At 43.3% G+C, this 23,583-nt stretch overlaps 1 protein-coding gene across 1 annotated transcript in view; it reads left to right on the forward strand.

Annotated features, from left to right (window-relative positions):
- The window catches only part of RYR3 (ryanodine receptor 3), a 398,822-nt gene that overhangs the window by 331,615 nt on the left and 43,624 nt on the right, over positions 1-23,583 (forward strand). The window contains exons 68-78 of the mRNA XM_070407843.1: positions 6,173-6,260; positions 6,366-6,458; positions 10,726-10,740; positions 13,231-13,401; positions 13,709-13,768; positions 15,234-15,365; positions 15,833-15,945; positions 18,763-18,859; positions 20,422-20,528; positions 21,170-21,221; positions 22,164-22,220. Of these exons, the coding sequence (XP_070263944.1) occupies positions 6,173-6,260; positions 6,366-6,458; positions 10,726-10,740; positions 13,231-13,401; positions 13,709-13,768; positions 15,234-15,365; positions 15,833-15,945; positions 18,763-18,859; positions 20,422-20,528; positions 21,170-21,221; positions 22,164-22,220 (985 nt within the window). The remainder of the gene's footprint in view (positions 1-6,172; positions 6,261-6,365; positions 6,459-10,725; positions 10,741-13,230; positions 13,402-13,708; positions 13,769-15,233; positions 15,366-15,832; positions 15,946-18,762; positions 18,860-20,421; positions 20,529-21,169; positions 21,222-22,163; positions 22,221-23,583) is intronic.

Genomic DNA, 23,583 nt, shown 5'->3' on the forward strand with positions numbered 1-23,583 from the left:
AGGCCAGAAGGGAATGGCAAGAAATATTCAAAGTGATGAATAGCAAGAACCTACAACCAAGATTACTTTATCCAGCAAAGCTATCATTCAGAATTGAAGGTCAGATAAAGAGCTTCACAGATAAGGAAAAGCTAAAGGAGTTCATCACCACTAAACCAGTATTATATGAAATACTGAAAGGTATCCTTTAAGAAGAGGAAGAAGAAAAAGGTAAAGATACAAATTGTGAACAACAAACATGCATCTATCAACAAGTGAATCTAAGAATCAAGTGAATAAATAATCTGATGTACAGAATGAACTGGTGATTATAATGAATCAGGGACATAGAAAGGGAATGGACTGACTATTCTTGGGGGGGAAAGGGGAATGGGAGATTCGGGAAGAGATTGGACAAAAATCGTGCACCTATGGATGAGGACAGTAGGTGGGGAGTGAGGGTGGAGGGTGGGGCGGGAACTGAAAGGAGGGGAGTTATGGGGGGGGGGGGAAGAGGAACAAATGTAATCTGAACAATAAAGATTTAATTAAAAAAAAAAAGAACCATGAGACTAGATGAAATAAAGTATTGAAGGGGAGAGAGAGTTTTAAGGACTCAGCCCTTGTGCTCTCAAACATGAAGAAGTCAGACAAAAGAGGAGGAACCAGTACCTGAGACTAGGAGGGAGTAACCAACGAGACAGGAGGAAACCAACAGAATAATGTGTCCTGGGTGCCAACTTTATAAGGCATTTCCAGTAGGAAAGAATGATGAGTGAAGTTTATTGGTGACCTTGACCGGAGCAGTTTCAGTGGAGCAATGGAGATGAAAGCCTCTTTGGAGTGGACTAGAAGAGAATGGAAGGAAAGGATTTAGAGCCAGTGATACAGACAATTTGTTCAAGGAGTTTTATTATAAAGGAGGGCAGAGAAATGGGATGGTAGCTGGAGACAGAAGTAGAGTCAAGAGAAGAGTTTTTAAGATGAGACTAGTCAGCTTGCTTCTTTGCTAATGAGAATAATCCAGTAGAGAAGAGGAAATTGATCAGAGTGAGAGAGGATTTCTTTTTATTTTATTTTTATTTATTTCTTTTTATTTTATTTATTTATTAAGTTGTTTGGGGTGATTTTGGCCAACATGAACCTATAGGTTTCATGTGTGGGTTTCTATGTTACAAGATCTGTTTCTAAAGCAATGCCCCTTAAACAGGCAAAGGATCAGCCTCAGATAGTTCATTCACAACAGCAGGCAGGAAGGCAGAATTATTATAAAGACAGTGTTTATTAAAGTACATTTCATTTTTAAAACAGCTATCAGCTGTTAAAGTGTATATACATTTATGGGGGGGGGCACCCTGTATATGGATGGGTAGAATCTGTAGGAATCCCTTCCTGATTGCTTCTGTCCTCGGTGAAGTAGGAAGCAAGATGATCAGCTAAGAGTGAGGATGGGGAGAAGTTGCTTAGAGATTTGAGGAGTAAGAAGAAGATATAAGACAGTGGCCATGGAGAGGTGGGAGAGCAGATGGACCAGAGAAGTGTGGTGTGATGCCAAGTAGCATTAAGGGCCCCACTTGAGATCCATGATTATGAATTTAAAGTCTTTTTCTCCAGTCAATTCTGCTGCCAGGTTTTGGCTCAGAGTAGGAAGAGAGGTTGATTTGATCAGGGTTGGAAGTTTGCAAAGTGAGCATGACAAAGAAGAAAATGGGTTAGGGCAGCTGTGGGCAAACTACGGCCCGTTTGAAATGAATAAAACTAAAAAAAAAAAAGACTGTACCCTTTTATGTAATGATGTTTACTTTGAATTTATATTAGTTCACACAAACACTCCATCCATGCTTTTGTTCCGGCCCTCCGGTCTGGTTTAAGAACCCATTGTGGCCCTCAAGTCAAAAAGTTTGCCCACCCCTGGGTTAGGGAGTCGAGGGTATATGTAAACTAGTGATTATAAAGATTGACTATGGAATTTAAAGTGAATGATGAGGGAAATGAGCACATAGGAGACTAATGACCATAAACAGGAAAAGGAACAAAGTATTGTTGGTCCTGGTGGGAATCAAAGACCAAATAGATCTTTTTTATTATACCACACCCTTTAACGCTTGCAGGCCTAAAATAAAAATTAGGGGAAGCTTAATTTTAAAATACCTCATTGTCGATAGTGAAAAGCCTAAGGAATATTTGAGGGAACATTCCTAACATTTTGAGTGGTATGCCATTCTGTCATGGCAGGAAATAGGTCTGAATATGCCCATTTTAGAATTTATTTTATAAGGCAAATTGTATGTACTATTTAAAATAATTTAAGATTACTTATAATTAGCATTTCAAAATAAATACCTTACACACACACACACACACACACACACACACACTGTGTGTATGTGTGTACATAAAATCCCTTACCTATCTATGGGACATTTGACTCACTTTCTCAAAAGAAATCCTGCTTTGAGAGTCATCATTTTAGTCACTTCTGATTAACATATTATGTTAACAGTTTAGGGAAGGAATTTGTCAGAATTTGAGGTGAAAACAAAAATGAAAGCAGAGTAAGGTTGCTCCTAGAATAGCTCTTTAATGCCATTTGTCACTATTGATGATCAAGACTGAAGATAGAGTGTGTTCCGCCTGCACCGTGTTTGACAGTGCTAAAAATGGCAATGTCAGAGAGTCTTTGAGATCATCATTAATTCATTCATCCCTGCTTTTCAACCCGTTCTTCCCTGAACACCAGGGAGCATCATGGTCATCTGAGCCTGGCTTGGAAATGCCTCCTCATATGTGTGTGCCTTTACCTTTTTCAAGTCCTTTCTTTACCCCAAAGAATTAGCTGGCTTGGAATTCTGGAATGGTGGAGTTGGCAGGAATATTTGAGGTCCCTTCATCCACCCTCTAACTGGATGAATAAATACCCCCTTCCTTTTTCCAGCAGTGCATTTCCTGCCTCTGATTATCCTCTATGGCTAGACACAATAGGCACACCTCTCCCTGCATGCAACTCCCATTCTAGTCTCAGACAGTTTAAGCCATTTGAGCTCAAATCTGTAATTCCTACCATTGGCTCTGATCTTGCTCTTTGGAGGCACACAAAACTAATGACAATCTCTCTTGTGGCAGCTCTTCAAATATTGAAGGGTGCCATCTTCTCTTCTCCTCCTCCCTGTGTTTCCTCGTTACATTAGACCTTTGTACTTCCTTCAGCCCTGGCATGGCAATGTTTCAAGTTTCTTCACCATCTACAACACTCTTCTGAAGAGAAGCTTCCTTGCATCGGTGTTCAGCCTGAGGCTGACTCAGAACAAGCAGGAATTCCAAGTGTGGTATGGGGCAGTCAGAGCAGGGCAAAGCAGCTCTCCATCTCCTCCTCCAGAAGATACTAGGTCAGCATAGGTCCAGAACAATCTCTCTACAAGACACACTGGCTTGACTCACTTTCTCAAAAAATGCAACTCCCTGGAAATCAAAAACAATCAGAACATGGAAGCAAACAACTTTAAATAGTGTGATTTTGGAGAAAACCCATCTCTCAGACTGTTGAAGGGAACTCTGTGTGGTGACTGCTTCAGGCTGTGTCTTCTACTGGAGGCTCAGGCATAAGGCTGAGAGATGCTCCTACCTCTACCATGAACATAGGAGCATGGCTTTCCTTTCTTTCAAAATCTGATAACTTATCTTTTTGAGAATGGAAGTCAAACTCTCCTTACTCTTGCCATCATCCAAGAGTTTATTATTGTGCTTCTTTTCTCCATTAATATGCTCATTAATTTTATCCACTTGGGTTGCTTCAGCCATCACCCCTACTGATCATTACCTCTAAACCCAACCTTCTTCCCACCTACAGCCTTGCATTTTCCCATGGCCCTTTGGCAGCATGCAGTGCAGATAAAGAGACTCAGGAATCAGTTAAGTGCCTCTAAAAGGATCAAGTGTCTGGCTATTAAGAGAGGTCATGAATTCTGTGGAAGAGTGGGAGCAGGGGAAGATGAGCCTAGTACATCATGTGAGGGGAGGAAAGGCTTTGGGCAAGTAGGAGAGGCGAGGTCAGTGCAGGTACCATCTTAATCTGGCTTGAGAGAGGTGCAGTGAGTTTGTGAACATGGGGGAAGACATTTAATTAGATCTTCTTCATGCATACCCACCACTCTAAACCTGGTGAAAGGAGTTCACCAGAAATAAAAAGTAAAGCTTTGCCTCTTAGAAGAAGAGTGATGAAAACAAAATTCATTCAGCAGAAACTGCTTTCCCATATGAAGGCAAAGGGATCAAAATTGTCTTCTTTTTCCTGGGAGGAAATGTTGACCTAAGGTTGTTTTCAGTGCTGCTGTTACACTGCCTGTGGCTGTACTTTTTCTTGGTAGGAGAGAATATGACTCTCGTCGCTTCCCTCTCAGAGCACAGTGCAAACCTATAAAGCTTGTTTAAACCAAAACACTAAAGAATGAACAACTGCCAGTTTTGATCAAACTTGACACTCGACCATGAAAAAGTGCTCCTGAAAAATCAATATGAAAGAAATCAAAAAGCATTATCGATCTCAAGCCTCAAGTTTGGATTGCATTCGGCTTCCGCTAATGGATATATGATTACAGTGGCCTAAACAAAGTAGAAGTTAACTCTCACATATAAAAGAAGTGCAGAGCTACCCAACCCAGGATTAGTGTGGTGCTGGTTACTGGAGACCCTCCGTGCTTTGTCTTTCTATCCTTCACATTGGCTTCCATCTTCAAAGTTACTTTATAGTGCAAAATACCAATTAGAACCATCATATTATCATTCCAGACAGGAAGCAGGAAGGTAAAAAGGCACCTTCAGCTATCTGATCCCTTTTTAGAAAGCTTTTCTAGAAGGCTCATCCAACAACTACCACTTCCAGCTCAATGATCAGAACTTAGTCACATGGTGATCCCTCAGGGGAAGCTGGGTAATGTGACCCTTCAGCGGGGCACAGTGCCAACCTGAATAAAATGGGGTGTTTTTTTCCTATGAAGGGAAGAGACTGAGTAAATAACCTATAGTGTCTGCCACATAAAGAAGAGAATAGTTGGAAAAGAAAATAAGAAGGATTAGGTAAGAACATCTGTGAGGCTGGAACTCAAGGCAATAAGGAATTCAGGAGATGAGAGAGGGACCCAAAAGTGGTCTTGGCCTCATAGCCTTAACCTTTCTTCCTTAGCCTGGTGCGTGCTTTCTGTGAATGTGAAGAATGTAAGGCTGCTCAGGGCAATTCATTCTGATGTCTCAGGTCTTAGGGAACTGGCTTTTGATAGCTATTACCCTGCATGCACCAAGGGACATTCGTTTTTCAGGCCACCTGTGAAAGCCAAAGTTTCCTTTAAGAAAGGTGATAGACAATTTAATTTCTATGTCACTCTCTACAGATATTTGAAAATGCCAGCTCACTCAGCCCTTTCAAAATAGAATTTAACTCAAATGTGTAAGATACTTAGGGGAAAGAGAACTTTTAGAAGTTGACTGAATTCTGCATTTTAGCCTTCTTGCTGCTACTGTGGTTTTTTTTTTTAAATAAATGAAGCTGGTTTTGTTAAGCCTGTTTTGTGTATGTGTGTGTGTGTGTTTTAAAGAAATGGATAATGTCCATTTATGTGGAGTTTCCAAACCATTTCTGAGGGCATAGGAGATATTTGGTCTCTGCCAAGCACTTCAGTCAACAGTGAAAAACATATTGTCTTACAAATGTTATTCATAAAACTGGCTTTGTAAGGAAAAAGGATGAGGCCTGAACTGTTTGTAAAATGCTCAGCATTTCAGAGGCTTGACAATGACAAGTGTAAATGACAAGACTAGATGGCATAACGACCAAGACTTTCCTGGTTTTGCCTGCCTTATGTATTAAAGGGCATTTGTCCCAAAACTTAAAGTGTAACCTTAATCACTTCATCAGTTTAAAGAAAAAAAACCTATCTTTGACAGTTTTGAAATGTTGATTTCTGACATCTGTTTGCTAAAATAATTCTTGAATCCTTTGGAAACAATGAAAATGATTATTGTAAGTCCTCTAAAATATCTACAATACATGTCTATATCTAAGCATGAAAGGAGTATATTGATAGCCTTCTTATAGGAATATAGTTTTATCTGGATAAATGTATGCATCCAATGTCCAATGAGTATGTTATTTTAATTAGTACTGAATTTCATATGCATATTCCTTTACTTTTCAACTCAGATCCAACTGGCTCAAAAGCCCCGATGCTGATTCTGACCAGCTCTTCCGCATGGTGGCAGAGGTCTTCATCCTGTGGTGCAAGTCTCACGTAAGGACTCCTGGGCCCTGGGCTTAGAGTCAGCGTGAAAGGTACAGGCCTCAGGGAACTGTCTTGTAATGTTTGCTTTTTTATTCCCCCCACCCCCCCACTTAGAACTTCAAGAGGGAAGAGCAAAATTTTGTGATTCAGAATGAAATTAATAATTTGGCATTTTTAACTGGAGACAGCAAAAGCAAGATGTCAAAAGTAAGTTCTTAGAAATCAATTCCAAAGACTTTTCAACCTTCACCTAAGCTATGTATCTCTGATGTATGAAGGAATCCACTCGGTACAGCATTTAAGTCAAACCAACAATCTCCATTGTTGTTTCTTTGAGAATGAACAGAAGAAACTGTTCTCAAATAAGCATGGTCGTCACATTTTTATGAATAAATAGCTGCTTGTATGTCCAAAAGTTTATGTTTCAAGGCTTGCCTAAGGCATTTGAGAGGCCGCTAAAACAAACATGCTGTCATTAGTTTTAAAATAGAACTACTTCCTGTGTGGTGATGTTGCAAAAATACAGATGCCTAGAGTCACCTTCTGATTAGAAAATTACTCTGCTTTGAGGATTTCATTAGTACATATTCTTACAGTATACTTGTTTTCCTCCAATCTGGAACATCCAGTAGCTGCTTTCTTTCAACTGTGCTGACCTCTTAATGCCTTCTGTTTATTTTCCACATGAATTGCATTCAGAAACCAAGACATTTGTCCATCTTCCTGCAGGAAATGTTTAAAAGAGGGCATACCAGATATCTGTCTGACAAAAAAAAAGTTACATAGAGGGAGGGCTGTAGCAGAAATATGGGAAAGGAAAGTGGCCTCCAGGTCCTTCTAGGTCAGCTCTACACAGAGAGGCTTTGCTATTTTGATTGGAGAGAATTCTGAGACATGCTCCTTCAGGTGTACATATAAAAGCCAGGCTTACTTAAATGGGATGTTTTGTTGCCAGCTGTTATAGCTTACCTTTGACTCTCTTCCCTTGAGAGTCAATGAGTATTGACTATGTCTGCCAAGTATAAGTGACATGTAACAGCTGGGATGTGTGTCTCTCTCGTTGCTGGCACAGTGCTGACTTAGAGGACTATGAAGGTGGAGTGTGCATGGGGACCCCTCAAAAGTGAAAATCAGTTCTGGAAAGATGGGTTTGTATTGTAGTTCTTAGGGCTTAGTCCAAATAATCTTTTGAGATGGAAGATCTATGTAATTGGAGTTGCAGACAAGGGGCTGGTGGGACACCAAAAATCAGCACTCATATCTCCACCATGTCTGGCTAGCTCTGATCAACTCAGGCACTCTGAACTTCCCACCCTTCTATCATTTAGCTATGTTGACACTGACACTTCTTCCAGCATCCAAAAAATGCTTCTTGAAGTTTTGAATCTGATCTACACTTTTCTAAAAGTTTGATAAATAAAATTGTGTAAATGCAAAGTGGAGCAATCAGGAGTATATATTCACATTCAAGAGGAATCTTAGGAACTTTTCCTATGGTGGATCCTTTTGAGCTTTATATTATTTATTTAATTTTAAAAATTTTATTTTGCATTCAACTTTTAGCAAACATATCTGCTGCTCCTGTCAGGTATATAGGATATTTCAGACTCTGATCCCTGGACATTTATCTTAAGTTCCCTCTGAAGGGTCTTCTTACAGCTACCACAAGCTCTCCTCTACCCTGCCTACCTAAATAAGTCCTGGGCAGATTCCATGCTACCTTCAACTTGAAGTATATCCATTGACTCAGGAATGAACCAGCTAGAATTTATTGTCATCATCAGTGATGACAGCAAAGCAGTGGAAATGGCTCTGATACAAGGATTCAGATCCCAGAGGAGCAGAAATGGTAAAGACATCTCAACCTTCTGGTGCTGAGTAGATACTTGGGATCCTTGGGTTTACACTTGGAAAGAGATAAGGTGAAAAGAATTTACATTTCACAACTAACCTACTAACAAACTAACCTGAAATCATGTTCATTCACATCACTGTATGAGGAAAAGGGTATGTTTGTCTTGTCAGAGAATGGTCATATTCAGAATCTTTGCATCTCCCCTGTTGATAAGGTTAGTCTATAAGAGCAAACACTTTCACTTCATTCCCATTGACATTGTATGCCAGTTTTTTCTGAGCCACATGGGATGAAGTCAAAGTTATAGTGTAATGGATATGAGGACCCTCCCTAGATATTAAATAATATTTGCCATGTTTCTTGGGGCAACAAATATTAATATTGTTCCTTTTACATATGTTGAGACATAAAATGTGATAGTAAATAGGACTAGAAACTAAAAGTAAGTTAAGTCTGACCTTTGGCCCAATAGTTGACTGGGGGTATGGCCTTGCCTCATTCACTTACCTCCTCTGGGCCCCAATTTATTTGACTCCCTGCAGCTCTACTAGGATGTTTTGTTTAAAAGTCAATTTCAAATTGCATCTGTAGGAAAAAAAATGATATTACATATGTGCAGGGCACTATTTCAGAGAGATACATGCCTCCAACACAGCCACTCATAGTCATTACTACTGTTTTTTTGGATGTAGAATTACATATTGAGAAGCCAAAGAGGGGGGATATTCTTTCTTATTATCAATTGAATTCTCATTGCCTTTGCCTCCCTGAGATGAGAGGTTCTCCCTACTACCTGATCTGAGTGGTCACTTGTCAACTGTGCTTGCTTTTATCTCCACTCATAATTGAATTCGGGTGTGTAAGTGGAATTGGCCACAGTGCACATGGCAGCCATTGTACTGGAATGCTGCATGTCCACACACTGCATTTGCCATTGCGAATGGAAGGGAAGCAGAGAAAAATATACAGTGGGCCACCCTTCTCAGACGTGGTTAACTGAGGTCTGTTCAAAGATGTGTGAGTTCTCTGGAGGCTAAAGCAGATTTGTTTTTGAGAGCTCATTGTATATTTTGTTAATATAACACCAGTTTGCAAATGTATGTTAAGCTAAACATAACGAAGCTGAGCACATGTTTTTTTGTTTTGTTTTGTTTTGTTTTTAAACTGGTTTTGTTTTCTGCAAAAATGGCAGCAGCTTCCTCGGAGGGCAATGGTAAGTTAGAACACATTTAGCCCAAGAAATGCCAGTTTCTTGACCAAGATTATAAACAATGAAAGAATTGTGATGCAGGACATATTGGAGTGACTCATTGTTTAAAGCCACTCCACCCCATAAGTGGTTTCAGTGTACTGTAAAAGGACAGGGAATAGTTTAGAAGATGTCTGTTTTTTAAGGGTATTCAGAATTGTGTGTGCTTCTTCTTACTCCAATATCTCCTATTATTCATTCTTTTCTTCTCTATTCTTCTCTCTCTCTCTCAATCTCAATCTCTCTATCTCTCTCATTCCCTCCAGCCCCCCAACTTTTTGTTTTTATTTTTATTTCTTTTGTTCTTGTACATCTGCAGCTTGAGTGCTCTCTATCTCCTTCTCCCTCTCTCCTTCTCTCCCTCTCTTTTCTCCCTCTCCTTTCTCCCTCTCTCTACCCCCTTTCCTTCTTCAGCTCCTTCATCCCTTAAAAGTCTGTGATTTTTTTTCCTTAAGTTCACACATAAAATCATCTTAAACTACTGGGGGAAATTTGAAGTTATAGGAATTTATAAATTTTTGTTTAGAAAATAAAAAGCTTTAGGCAACTTTTTTTAAAAAAACCTATTTCCAGTATTAGCAAAAGTGCATTGAGTTAACTAATCTTAGCAACATGTGAAGAAAAGAACAAAATGAGAACCTGTAGGGTGTGGGAGGCTTTGACCAAGGTATATAAAGGTCACAGCACAAGAAGGGAGGTGCTCCATCCTTCAGGCTGTGGAGTGATTCTGAACCACCTGTGATACTCCTAGACTCCTTTTTTAAAAAGCAAACTTTTAGCAGAAGCACACCCATCACCCTTGAGTGCAGGTCTGACCCCTCTCTTTTTCTTCTTCTTTTTTTAAATTAATTTTTTAAATTATAGTTGACATATAATATTAGTTTCAGGTATACAACATAGTAATTAGACATTTCCATATTTTGGTAACCACAGATCTGCTAGAGGTGATAATGTGAGTGGAAGGAAGAAAAACAAAATGGGGTCATTGGTTACATGACAGATTGTCTGCAGCTCACCCAGGTGAAAGTAAGGGGGAGCGGGAAAGACTTTAGGTCTAACGCATTTATCTGGAGACCTGGGTGTGAATGTCACACACTCTGGAAAGCTAGTCTCTGAGATGATCTTGGCCCCAGGGGTGCATTGCCTGGTCTGGGTATAAGTCTTTATGACCAAATTAACCTCCATCCTAATCTCCCATTCACTCTACATGCCATGTTCAACTGGCTCCCAGAGCGGTTGAGTTTCTGCTGTGTTGGCTGAGGAACTGGGGCTCAGAAGCTATGACTAACATGTGGTACCTTATGCCTTGGACCCCTGCTTTTACTGACTGACTCTTCTCCTTGTTTCTTTTCTTTTGTCTTTCCACACAGGCCATGCAAGTAAAGGTACAGGTCAAATGCATGACGTGTCTTTTCTGTCCTAGTATTAGAGGTCTCAGGCTCTGGCCACCCTCTGCCCTGTGATCACCAGCGGGGGGTGGTACGCGATGGATGTTCTCACTGGAGGTCCCCAGGCCTGCTCCAGGGAAGACAACTGCCTGTCAAAGAGTGAATGTAGGCCTACCCACCCTGGAATGGGGAAGCGAGGGAAGCCAGCCAAGCCTCGCCCTAACCTACCCGAGGTCTCCTTGCTAGCTCTGCTCCCTTCCTAAGCTGCCACTCTGCGGCCAGCATGCTAACAAGGATAGGGATACTGACAGGGCTTGAGACCTGGGAGATGCTACCCTGTTGTGCCCTGCAGATTCAGAATCCCACGTACTGTGTGGTCCCAGCCCTTCACACTGTACGTTCCTGTCTCTTGTGCAAGGTTCCCATGATTCAAAGAGGGTTTTTCAAGGACTAAGCTCCAGGATTTGAAATCGGCAGATAACCATGAATTTTGGCATAAAATGTATATATGGTGTAATAAACCTTAAGACAACTTTCCAGTGACCCATACAGGTTCTTGCTTGGAAATATTTCTCTATCTCTTCATTAATGTGTATCCGCTGTCATTGTCCCCAAGCACTCTCCCTCAGGAATGTGGAGAAAGAGGGGTGTGCAGGAACTGGGCCCCGGGTAGCTCTTAGTTAGAAAGGGGAAAGGGAGCCATGGACAGATAGCTGGGGTCTACATATTGACTCAGATGCTACTTGTTTTGTGACCTTGCAAAAATCACTTCACTTTCTGAGCATCATGTTCTCATCAATAAAACCGACTTGTTTCTCTTAGAGTTGTTGGGAGGATTAGAAATGTCTTATTTCAGTAGCAGGCACATTGGAGTCACATCATATAAGCAGCATTTGATCATAAACTGCTGGGACTGGTGAGATAAAATAGAGAGTGAGCAATAAACTATTTAAATTGTGAATCAAATGCACATCGTTACATTTTGCACATTTACTGTATTGTAAACAGCATGCTGCGAGTTATCTTTTAAATTTATAAGATGTACAGGGTGTCTCATAGTTTATATACTTAAAACTGGGTTGTATCCTTCATGAATGATTTGAAGCATTTTCAAGGGTAATTTAGACTGTAAATGAGTTTAGCCTTAGCTGCAACCTTTAGAATTCTGCACCGGAGTAGAACATGACGGAAGCTTGCAAGGGCTCAGGAAGTGATAGCGAGGACTCCTGTGGTCCTGTGTGAGCCAGCTTTCTGTCCATGTTCTGGAACACAAGAAGCCGCTGCTGCTTAGGCTCATTTCTTCCTCCCACTCATATTTCTCACTGCCGCCTCCCACTGCGGTCCGGGTCTGGCCTGCTGCTTTGGAGCACCCGGCCCTGCAGCCAGTAGAATTCCCTCACTGGTCAGGGGCTGTGCAGCGGTTTCTGTGATATAACCACCTGAAGGTGCAGCCGCCACGAGCTGGGTGACAGAAATCGCATCATTTTACGAGTGCCTATTAATAATTATGAACCTCTTTCACACTTTGGAAAGTAATTTAAAGAGATCCTCCCAAGGCACTGTTCATGCTGACCCCTCTCTTCTCTCTGAACGGCAATCCTTTATGAAACGAATTCTGCTCCAGCCCAGGGTCCCAGGTCTTAGACGCCAGTTCTAGGGTTGGCATCTGGTCTCTGCCCTGCTCCCAGGGCCCTGGGGCTCAGTGTACATTGCAGGGCCGCCACCTCATTGCTGCAGATACTCTGTGGGCGCCTCATGAAGCAAAGCTTTGGTGAGCACCAGTTTGCTCTCCCTCAGTGTCCCTGACTTCATTTTCTGCTTCTGATTCTCCCTCGACCCCCCACCCCCACCCCCAAACACACACACACACACACACACACACACACACACACACACACTCTTACACTTTCAGCAGGTGCCCATTAGCTGAGGCAGGGTCCTGCGAGTAAGGTCCCGCCTGGGAAGCTTTGCTCTTGCAGAGCCTGACATCATGAAAAAGGCGGTCATCGCAGTGCCTTGTCTGATTGAGCAGCCTCCACCCCACCACCCTGTTTTGTAGACGCTGAGGGTCCTGGGTTGGTTGCCTCAGCCCAGTGCACTGGACTCTTCTCTGAAACTCACTGTTTCCTTGGATGAACGCTCCCTGTGAGGGGTGAGAAAGTGTGAGGCAGAGTCATTTGGCCAGTTCTCAAATCATTTTTTAAAAACACCAGTTTATTTGTTCATTCAGCCCAGAAGTGAGTGGGCAGAGGCGGTCGGTGTCCGTGGTGTGTGTGGTCCTGTGGTCCTGTGAGCATGCGCACAAGGATGGGGTTCGGGGTTTTACGGCCACCTCGTTGGCTGTTGAACACACTCCTTTTACTGTCCTTCTACTGTACTGAGGCCCTGCCTGTACTGACGGGGCCACAAGCAGGCAGGCTGCCCCAAGGTGAGGCCGTTCCCTTCAAGCTCACTGAGCCCCTCTGTTATGTCACCCTCGTCTCCTAGTCTGGAGGGCAGGACCAGGAGCGGAAGAAGACGAAGCGGAGGGGAGACTTGTATTCCATCCAGACCTCCCTCATCGTGGCTGCGCTCAAGAAAATGTTGCCTATTGGTCTGAATATGTGCACCCCGGGCGACCAGGAGCTGATCTCCCTCGCGAAATCACGATACAGCTGCGTAAGTGCCCGTCCGCCGTGGCCGAGCACGTAAGGCAGGTGGTGGGGACAGGCACTCTGAGCTCCTGGGGGTAGAGGGTGGAAGCAGATGGACAGAATCCAAGGGGCACAGAGGCAGCACGCCCTCATTGTTGGCGCTGGTTCGGGAGTTAGCATGTTCCCTTTGGAACAAGCCTGTCACTTCTCTTCTTTCGTTCTTGTGATAAAGATCCCAGCAGAACTCGCCTTTGGCTGTCTATACGTCCTGCACCCTACCTTTCATTTGCATAGTGACCTCTGGGAATGAAATGGAACTTCTCTTTCCACAGAAGGACACCGATGAAGAGGTGAAGGAACACCTGCGGAATAACTTGCACTTGCAGGAAAAGGTGATGCACGGGAAGACAATGAGGACCCACACAGGCCTCCTTCTGGCTGCCGGGTGCCATCTGCACGCTTCATTTACTCACGTTTTTCTAGAAACAGTCTCAGAGTACTTGTGTTACATTGGTAGGACTAGCTCTCTGCCCTTAATTTTTATATTTTTGTTCTTTCCTTTGCTGTTGCAAAGAGGCATCCAGTAAAGCATGTCTCCCCGCTCCCACTGTGTGAACGAACATCCAGCCCAGCCCGGGTCAGGCCTCACTTTACTGACAGCGGTGCTTGCTAAAGTGTGAAGCAGGGCCCCTGGGGGGAATCTTGGCACCTCCTGCTCTAGAGATTTGAAAACAAGCTATTTTTTTTTATCTGAGTTGGTATAATCAGAAAAATCAAGATAAATTTTTTATCATAGAGGCTATCTGATATTTTCCCAGGCCTGCGAATCTGAAGAGCTCTTTCCTCAGATACATTATTCCCTAAGATGGAGAACTAGGCTGGCAGAAATAGCCTCTTCTTTTCATCCCAAACATATAGGAATGATAGGGGAGGGAGACATACTACCCAAAAAAAGGCAGTAAAAAGAAATCCCAAGTGCCAGAAAAAAAAAAAGAAGACATACTAAATCATAGTATTGAGGAAAGGTTGATGCAGTTGGGAATACTTGTAGAGTTCTCTGTACTAGATATGTATTTTAGGGGCTGGGGTTTTAATAACCTTAAAGGAAGATAGCTGTGGAACTTAATTACTCATATTGTGCATAATTTTAGAGCAAGAAACTTACATACAATTAGCCTTGAACCAGTGAAATACAAGAATCTCCTGCAAGGACAACCGTGAAACCACTTGTAGAGACTCCACCCCCTAGTATATGGGCTGAGATGCCAATTAATAGAACTCCTCCTGACAACAAGCTCACATTTAAAAATACAAAGTGTGAAATGAAACCCACTGCTATTAGCCAGAAAATGCAACAAAGAGAAAAATTCAAGCCTAATGAACTGCAGAAAGGAATTTAAGTGTGGTTAAAAATATTTAAAGAGATAAAAGTAGCAATAGAATCCATAAATCAAGACTTGGACATAATTTTTGTTAAAGAAGAAGGAAGATGTTATTGAAAAAGACCTCACGGTGATTACAAAAATCAAAAATAGTCATTGAAACTAAAAATTCAATTTATGTGTAAAAAAATAGTTTAGACACAGCTGAAAAGAATTTATGAATTGGAAGTTTGCTTTAAGGAATTATAATTCAGTACAGAGAAAGGAATAGAAAAGTTAAAGGACCTATGGGCTAGAATGAGAAGTTCCTGCACAGCATCTCCGGTATTCCAGAAGAAGATAATAGAGAAAATAAGAGAGGGGCAATAATAGAATACTGTCTTGATTAATATGGAACCATGCTAGAAGTGAAAGGCTATTTCAGCACAGGAAGTATCAGAGATTCCTCATCTCATGTATGAGCTTTAATTTTCAGTCTGATGATCCGGCGGTAAAGTGGCAACTGAATCTCTACAAGGATGTTTTGAAGAGTGAAGAACCTTCCAATCCAGAAAAGACCGTGGAGCGTGTGCAGAGAATTTCAGCAGCTGTCTTCCACCTGGAGCAGGTAAGGAGCATCTGCCGAGGACTGAGGAAGCAAGAGTACCTTGGAGAATACAAAGCTCCTGCCTACACTCAGCTCTTAGTTAAGAGTGCTCTTGTAAGACAGAAAACAAGAAGCAAGGATCATCCCCAGCTCACACCCAGGTGTCATCTTGGCGCTTCATGGTAGCAGACTCCTCAATTCTTTCCCCTTCCAGTGTTTTAAAAATGTTTGCCATTAGCTCAAATGACCTGTTGAAGTCCCCCTACCCATTTGTAAAGCTTCTGTTAATTAATTACTAGCCAACCACAGTTAGGAGAAGAAAGCAAACTTAATACCTCCACAAATTGAATCATCTACTAATGGCTACATCTAACTGACTATAATGGAGAAATCAAAATTCTTGCAGGGTTGAGAAGTGTGGGCTGAAGAGGACTACCTTTGACCACCCTGTCAGCCTGTGCTCACCTGCCCATGTGATTTCTCCTCAGGTGGAGCAGCCTTTGAGGTCCAAGAAGGCAGTCTGGCACAAGCTGTTGTCTAAGCAGCGGAAACGGGCAGTGGTGGCCTGTTTCAGGATGGCCCCTCTCTACAACCTGCCCAGGCAAGTATTCTGTCATCTTCTGTATTGTGAGCCAGTTGTGGGAATTAAGTATCCTCCCATAGCTGTGCTCTCTTCTGGCCCCGACACTCATGATCCAAGAGTTAGAAATTGGAGTCCTTCACCCGTGGAGCCATTACAGTCTTCATGTGGTATAATGGCCTGCTAAGGCAATCAAGGTAAGCATAAAAACTGAGACCAGATGAGATTCCCTAGTACCCCATGCCTTCCTCAGCTCACTGTTTTGCACCATGAAGTCAGCCACGTAAGCATATGGAAACTCTCTAGTTTTACCTACATGGGATTCTCTATGAGGATGTAAAGACACCCTGGAGTAAGGGAACTGTTTTCTCAACTACTTTCTTCTAAATTCCATCAGCAGATCAAACAATATTTCTCTGCTCAGGCACTTGGATGACACCAAAATCACTGTGTTTCCTCAGCAGGTGCAGAAATGTAACTTGAGAATCCTTTGCACAGAATATGTGCCCTCATGGTGAAGAAAGGGCACTGTCCCAAGAGGCTAGTCATGGACATGATGCCTTTATCCTGGTGTTTAGTCCACACTCTGAGTTTAAAAATATGTGAAGGCCTGTCTGGAATGTGTGTGAACACACGTGCTAAGTACCAGTACAGATTTGGCCAGCACTGACCCCTTGGAATCACTGTCATTGGTGATGTGATCACATTCCATCCTCAGACTAATTTCAGAATTAGTGAGGTCAGGTCTGTGATCAGTAAACAAAGCTGATAATTGCGTATCAGCCTCGGCTCTATCAGCATTCAAATCAATAGGAACATCCTCACCTGGTTGAGAAAAATAAATTGATGTGGACAAGTACATTCTGAATCCCAGGTAGGTTTTTGGTTTTTTGGAAAATCAGATAAAGTACTATTTCTATGCTTGACATTTTACTTTTATCAAATTGTGCATCTTGGCCATCATTTGTCCAGAGTGTCCTGTAACCCTCTCCTGAGTCAATGAGCCAATTGAGCTTCCCTAGTTGGGGTCTTTGAAGATGGTGGAGAATCATGGCCTCTGAGACACACCTGCTTCTCCAGGGCTCTCGAGAAAACAGACTAGTGTCTTTGGAAGGGGATCAGGCACCACAGAATCAAATAGAATTCATTAATAAAAAGCTGAATATTAAGTCAAACTGTCATGGGAATGAAGGCTGCTGAAGTCCTGGCCAAAAAACAACAGTGAAATTCATAGCCCAGTAGAAAAAGCAAAAAGCATAGGAGAATAGGGTTTTGTCTGTTTTCAAGAAGTGGTGAAACATCAGAAGACATGCACACTCCTCTCTGGTGGGGATTCGTGCCTGACGTGCTAATTGGGCCTCCAGAAGAGCTCAGCTCTAAGCACATGTCTCCAGGACCAGCTAGGCAGAAATTTCATCTCTCAAAAACAAGGGTTTTGTTTTTTCTTTAAATACACTGAGGATGTTACTACCACCCTTTCATATTTTGGTTGCTCCTTCAGCAACTCTACCCTTGTGTGGGTAACAGTAAGTTTAGGAATTCACTGTGTCCTTGATGAAATGTGGCCATCCCCACCCCTAACCCAGTGGTTTTGGGGGTTGCCCTGGATTTCCCCCTAGGATGGAGGAATGTAAGGAGATTTCATAACAGCAAGAACAAAAACTATCTAAGGAGCTAATGGGGGAGACCACACCTCTTCTCCATCTTGTGATGGCGTAGACTGCATGGAATCTTCCAAACTAAAGGGCTAAAGGGATTGCTTTTATTATGTGGAAACTGTTTCTCTGGTGTTAGTTTTTAAAAGAAAACCTGTGTGCTTTTCTCCAGACACAAAATTAACAATTTCTTCCTGAGCACCTTTCAACGGGTTTGGCTGGAAAAGGTTAATGAAAAAACTCAATATGACAGGCTTATACCCATTTTAATGGTAATGTAACCTATGGAGGGACCTGCTCACTCTCTGCACACTCCTCCTTCCTTGACCATGATTTAACATTACCATAAACACACAAAGTTGTACAATTTTTTTACATAACTCTGATTGGTCAGATTTTAAAGAAAGCTAGCAATGGCTGTGTTCTACGGGAAACCATGGCCAGGGTCTTGATGATTGTGGTCTTAACCTTCATCTTCCTTTTCTCTGCTTCCCTCCTCACTGCTATCCTCACATTTGGTAACCCATTGACTGCTATTTGTGGCTAATTTTCCCAGAAGTCAATCCTAGCTTCTAGGAAGCGAGTGGCTTGTGCCAGTTATTCAGCATTTTCAGTAACCAGGGCCACAGCCAGAACCCACAGGGCACACTGGAGTCATGCTAATGAGCGTAGCTCGCCCAAGCCTTGACTTCCTAAGTAAAAGCTGGAGCGCCTTGCAGGCATGGCTCCTTGGAGGCCCTGTAAAGTATATCTGAGACTAACCCACTCACCATCAGCATGATTTAGATGGGATCACCTGGACAGGTGGTCAGCCAAAAAGGAAGAACCAAATTGCTGTATTAAACAAATACTTCTGGACTGTTCCTTGGCCTAATGAATTATTTCTCATTAGAGGGGAAATGTGATAAAGACCTTGTGAGACCAGGATCATGGTTACCTCCTGGCCTTCCACTAACCGTTGTTAGTTCATTCAGAAGGTGCCCCAGACATTCAGGAAGCACTGTTAGAGGGTTCTGGTTTCTTTGAAATAAATGCTTATGGTGGTGTGCTACTGGCTACTCTGACCAATCAGAGGATAAGAATTGTACAAAAGTCCCTTCTGCTTACTAACTGTTAACTTCCCAAACTAAAGTAAGGTGTCCCATGGATCCCTCTTGACCTCACTCTCACCCCTTCCGCTCAGGCACCGCTCTATTAACCTCTTCCTCCATGGCTATCAGAGATTTTGGATAGAAACAGAGGAGTATTCCTTTGAAGAGAGACTAGTACAGGATTTGGCTGTAAGTACTGACTCAACTGGGAGCAGATATGAGTGTGAATGATTTTGATTTCTGTATTCATGTGTGCGTTGTAACAGTTAAAGATTCGCAAAAATTGAGTGTGTGAATTTGAAAGGAACTAATGGCATAAATTATCAGGGGAAAGCCCTGCTAATGGCCATAAGAGCCAGAGAATGAATTTCACCTGGAGGTGCTAGTCACTGTTGTCCTGTTTGCCATCATTAACAACTAATATTTCCTGGGATGCACAGCCATGCCATGGAAAATTCTCTCTGAGTTAAGTTTTGAGCACCACTGGTCAAAGGAGGCCGCCAGCCTGAGCCCAGGCCCTACATCTGTGTTAGGAAGGCACATCTAAATCCTCTTCCTACATTCCACATTTCTGTAGTTGGCCCTCAGAAAATGTGTCCTGCCCCATCTCTAACAGACTTCACACTGTAAAAATACTTACAATTATACCCCTGGGGAAGGCAGGGAGCTGTAGCAGACCGCAGAGCTTCATCCTGATCCAGGAAGAAAATAAACCCTCCTATCCTTTAGCCAAACCATGGTTGATTATTTTTTCACTTTTTTTAAATTTCTCTCACTTATATTTTTCTCTTATCCCTTATTCTCTCTGTTAGGCTTGCCCTGTGTTTCTCATATTCACTGTTTCCCACATTTCTTTTTCTTTTTATATCTCCCTGTCATTCTCTTTCTTCTCCCCTCTGCCCCTCTTTATTCCCTTTCATGTTTTCTCCCCTACTTTCCTTCCATTTGTCTTTCATGGCCGTCATTGTTTTCATATGTGCCCGTCAGTCTCTGGATTAGTGTGAAGTGCACAGTGAGCATCATTCGGCTGTCTACTTCTTCTGAACCATTCACACAATCTATGCAGTTCTCGCCAGTTTGCTAAATATGGTCCATCCCGCTGGCTGTGCTAAAGAGCTCACTTTTACCTCTGGCGTCAGCTGCTGTAGCCCTTTCTGTAAAAGGAGATAGAGACTCGACAAGAGGAGAAACTGTAAGGCTTGCAGCTCCAGGATGGCATCTCTCAAGAACAAGAATTTTAGATTCAGGAATGAGGTTAGGAAAGAGAAATGTTGAGCCAGGTTGAGTCTAGAATAGTATTAGCCTCCAAATGGCCCCAGGGCTGTGTCACTCTTGCCCCATCCCTTTTCCAGCCGAGTTCTCCAAGAGCAAGTTCAGGTGAGAGGCCCAGCCTCTCAGTGAATGTCCAGGGCTGCCCTCCTGAGTTCGGTGCCCAGAGCTTGCATGAGTCCTGCTGATTGGGGTGTGGAGGGCCTCGGCTGTAGTCAGGCTTTGGCTTTTCCTTTCATCTTGTTTTAACCCAAAATTGGAATGTTTCTTTGATTGACTGTAAAAAACATATCCATTTCTATGCCGAACCCTGCACCCTTCGGGCTTCTGTCCTGAAATAAATACGTGACATAGTGGTTTCTCTTTGTGCTTGTAGTCTGACGCACTCTGTGCCTTGCGCTTTGCCTTCTCTCTGCTCGCATGCAGTTGTGCGGCACATGCTGAAATCCACGCCTAAAACCTGTCTGCATTGGTCTGTGTAGAAATCCCCCAGGGCGGAAGAGGAGGAGGAGGCAGAGGCAGAAAAGCAGCCAGACCCACTGCACCAGATTGTTCTCCATTTCAGCCGAAATGCTCTCACGGAGAGGAGGTCAGCACCATCAGGGCACCCGCTCCTCCCACACCCTCTTCTCACGGATGGCAGTGCCTGCAGAGGGGCTGCCAGATTTGAGTCACCCTCCTTGCTGCCCTCATGTTGGCCATCAGGAAACATCTAGAGCAGTGATGGTGAACCTATGACACGCGTGTCAGAGGTGACATGCGAACTCATCTTTTTGGTTGATTTTTCTTTGTTAAATGGCATTTAAATATATAAAATAAATATCAAAAATATAAATCTTTGTTTTGCTGTGGTTGCAAATATCAAAAAATTTCTATATGTGACACGGCACCAGAGTTAAGTTAGGGTTTTTCAAAATGCTGACACGCCGAGCTCAAAAGGTTCGCCATCACTGATCTAGGGAAACCCCATAAGCCACGGCCCTCTCAACATAATGCCAGACATTCACTGGTCTATAGATTAAGCAGCCTCACACTGTAACCTTCCTCCCCGAATTCCATGGCAAGCCAGTGCCCACTCAGATTCCCAGAGTGGTTCTCAGAATCGGGGTGGGGGATGGAGGGTTCTAATTAATTCACTAGTACTTATATCATTCAAGATATATGTGGCTCTTAGTCTTTTCCACTGGGCCTTGAAAGTGGCCTGCTAAATATTTCCTTTATTCTTTCCAGCAAATTGGAAGACGACCCTTTGTACACCTCCTATTCCAGCATGATGGCCAAGGTACACCTGGCTCCTGCCCACTGTCTCAGTCATTCTCCCTCCTTAGACCTCTTCAGCACAGAATCTGTCATGCTGAGCAGCAGGCCTGGGACTCGTCATGATGAGAGCTCCAGGCAGAGCACAGTCCATGTGCCATACGGTGACACTAGTAAACCACTCCACTGTCCTCCTAAGAAACCTTGAGGCTTTGAAGAAACAGTGGGTACTAGTGGCTAGGATCACATGACAGATCTAAACCAGCTAAACAGGACTTAGACATACAGACCGCCCTGGCATTTTCACTCAATGATCAGATGCATCCAACTGTTCAAACACATCTGTAGGCAAAGGAAGTTCAGTACTTTGGAAACAGGTTCAGAAACTAGGGGGAGATCCTAGTGTTCTAAAGAAGGCAGCATGGAGATGTTGTTTCTCTGTCACATGGAGGGGCGGTGACCTCTGGAATGCTGAGTAGCTAAGGGAAACCTTCATGTCAGGCAGAAAGGGGGATGTGTTGGGGTACAGAGCACCTTTTCCTTGACCAGATATACCACACGGCCACGATGGGAAGGGGCACTTTGGGATTTACATTCTAGGTGTCTCTGGTCTTCTTCCCAAGTCTCTGGTTCTTGTTCAGAAAGGGACAGCTCCCTGTGCTCCTATCTCTTGATTTACACTAGAACTTGACTAGGTGAGAGACTTCAGGTCTCTGTTTAAACCAGATGGGTCCTCATTAATTGTGTGGTCTCGGTGTTCCCATTCTCATTTTTGAACCTCTTCAGAACTGCAAAGGTGGCATTTAGAGTAGAAAGTTGCCCTGCAGTGGTCAGAATGTTCTTGGTTTTACAACATGTGTGAGGTCCTGTGAATTGCATCCTGTCCCCTGCCACACAGCGAGACAGTCTTGATTTTCAGGTCCATCTGTAATGTGATTATCTCCTTTCTCTGTTCCATGGAATCCAGAGTTGTCAGAATGGGGAGGATGAAGAAGAGGAGGAAGACAAGGAAAAAACATTTGAGGTAAGTTTTCACTAAGATTGAAGACAGGGCCACCCTCCAAAGCCAACCAACGGGCCTTCAGAGGTGGGTGCTGACAGCCATGTGGCCCACCCACCATGTGTATCTGGTAGCAAACACAAAAGTGTGCCTGGATAAGGCACTCTGTTAGCTGTGGCTCTGTTGTCTGTCTGTCTGTCTGTCTGCCTTCCTGAGGAAAGGTTGCAGGCAGCCAGTCAGTCAGCAAACTACCCAAGTATGGTAGTAACGGGCCAAAGAAGGACAAATTCAAACACCCAAAAATGAAAATTCAAAGCAACGAAGACACTGGGCTGGTTTTGGCCCTACTGATCTGTAAATGTAACACAGTAATAGCGACTTTTATTTTTGAGGCAGTGCAGAACCCTAAATCTCCCAAGATAAAACCATATTAGTTGACTTGTACTCTTTTATAGACAAAGTACACAACTGTGACAATAAATGAATACAAATACAATTCTGGAAAGCCTTGGCATTCTGGTATCCCATATCCAATAGAGTCTCTGTTGACTGTGGTCTGAACATTCTATGTAAGTGGGTGTTTTCTATAGTCTCACAGGTAAACTCCAGGAGACCACTCCGCGGGTCTCTTTGTATGGCAGGACATTGGAATCAAACACATTTTAACCTGAGGTCACTTCCTATAATCTACACTAATAAAAGAGAAACATGGTAATTAGCGTACGACCGCTACCCTTTTCATTGGCTAATCAGTGAGTATATGCAAATTAACTGTCAGCCAAGATGGCGGCCGGCAGCCAGGCAGCTGGAAGCGAACATGAGGCTTGCTTGCTGCAGTGACTGCAGACTCCAATGTTCCCCGCCTGACTTGCCAGCCTCTGAGCCGGCAGTTTGAAACATTCTAACAAATATACAGAAGCTAAACAAAACCCCAGAAGATCTCAGAGCTGAAGTTATACATTGTTTCAATTATAGAACGCAAACAAACCAACGGAAGCCTCAGAGCTAGAGCCAGAGTTAAAGCTGGCCCAGAATAAAAGAAAAAAGAAAAAAAAGAGAGCAGTTGGGAGCTTCAGTCAACAATCACCAGCCTTAAGGCAGCCCTCAGCCCCTCACCCAGACTGGCCAGGCACCCCAGTGGGAACCCCCACCCTGAAGGGTGTGTGACCAGCTGCAAACAGCCATCATCCCCTCATCCAGGCTGGCCAGGCACCCCAGTGGGGACCCCCACCCTGATCCAGGACACCCTTCAGGGCAAACCAGCCGGCCCCCAGGCCTCTATCCTATATAGTAAAAGGGTAATATGCCTCCCAGCACCGGGATCAGCGGAGCCACGAGGCCTCCTGGCACCGGATCAGCATGACAGGGGGCAGTGCCCAAACCCCAT

Source organism: Myotis yumanensis, unplaced genomic scaffold (genome assembly GCF_028538775.1).
Source record: "Myotis yumanensis isolate MYYU_CA2020_CCGP unplaced genomic scaffold, mMyoYum1.0.hap1 SCAF_1, whole genome shotgun sequence".
NCBI lineage: Eukaryota > Metazoa > Chordata > Mammalia > Chiroptera > Vespertilionidae > Myotis > Myotis yumanensis.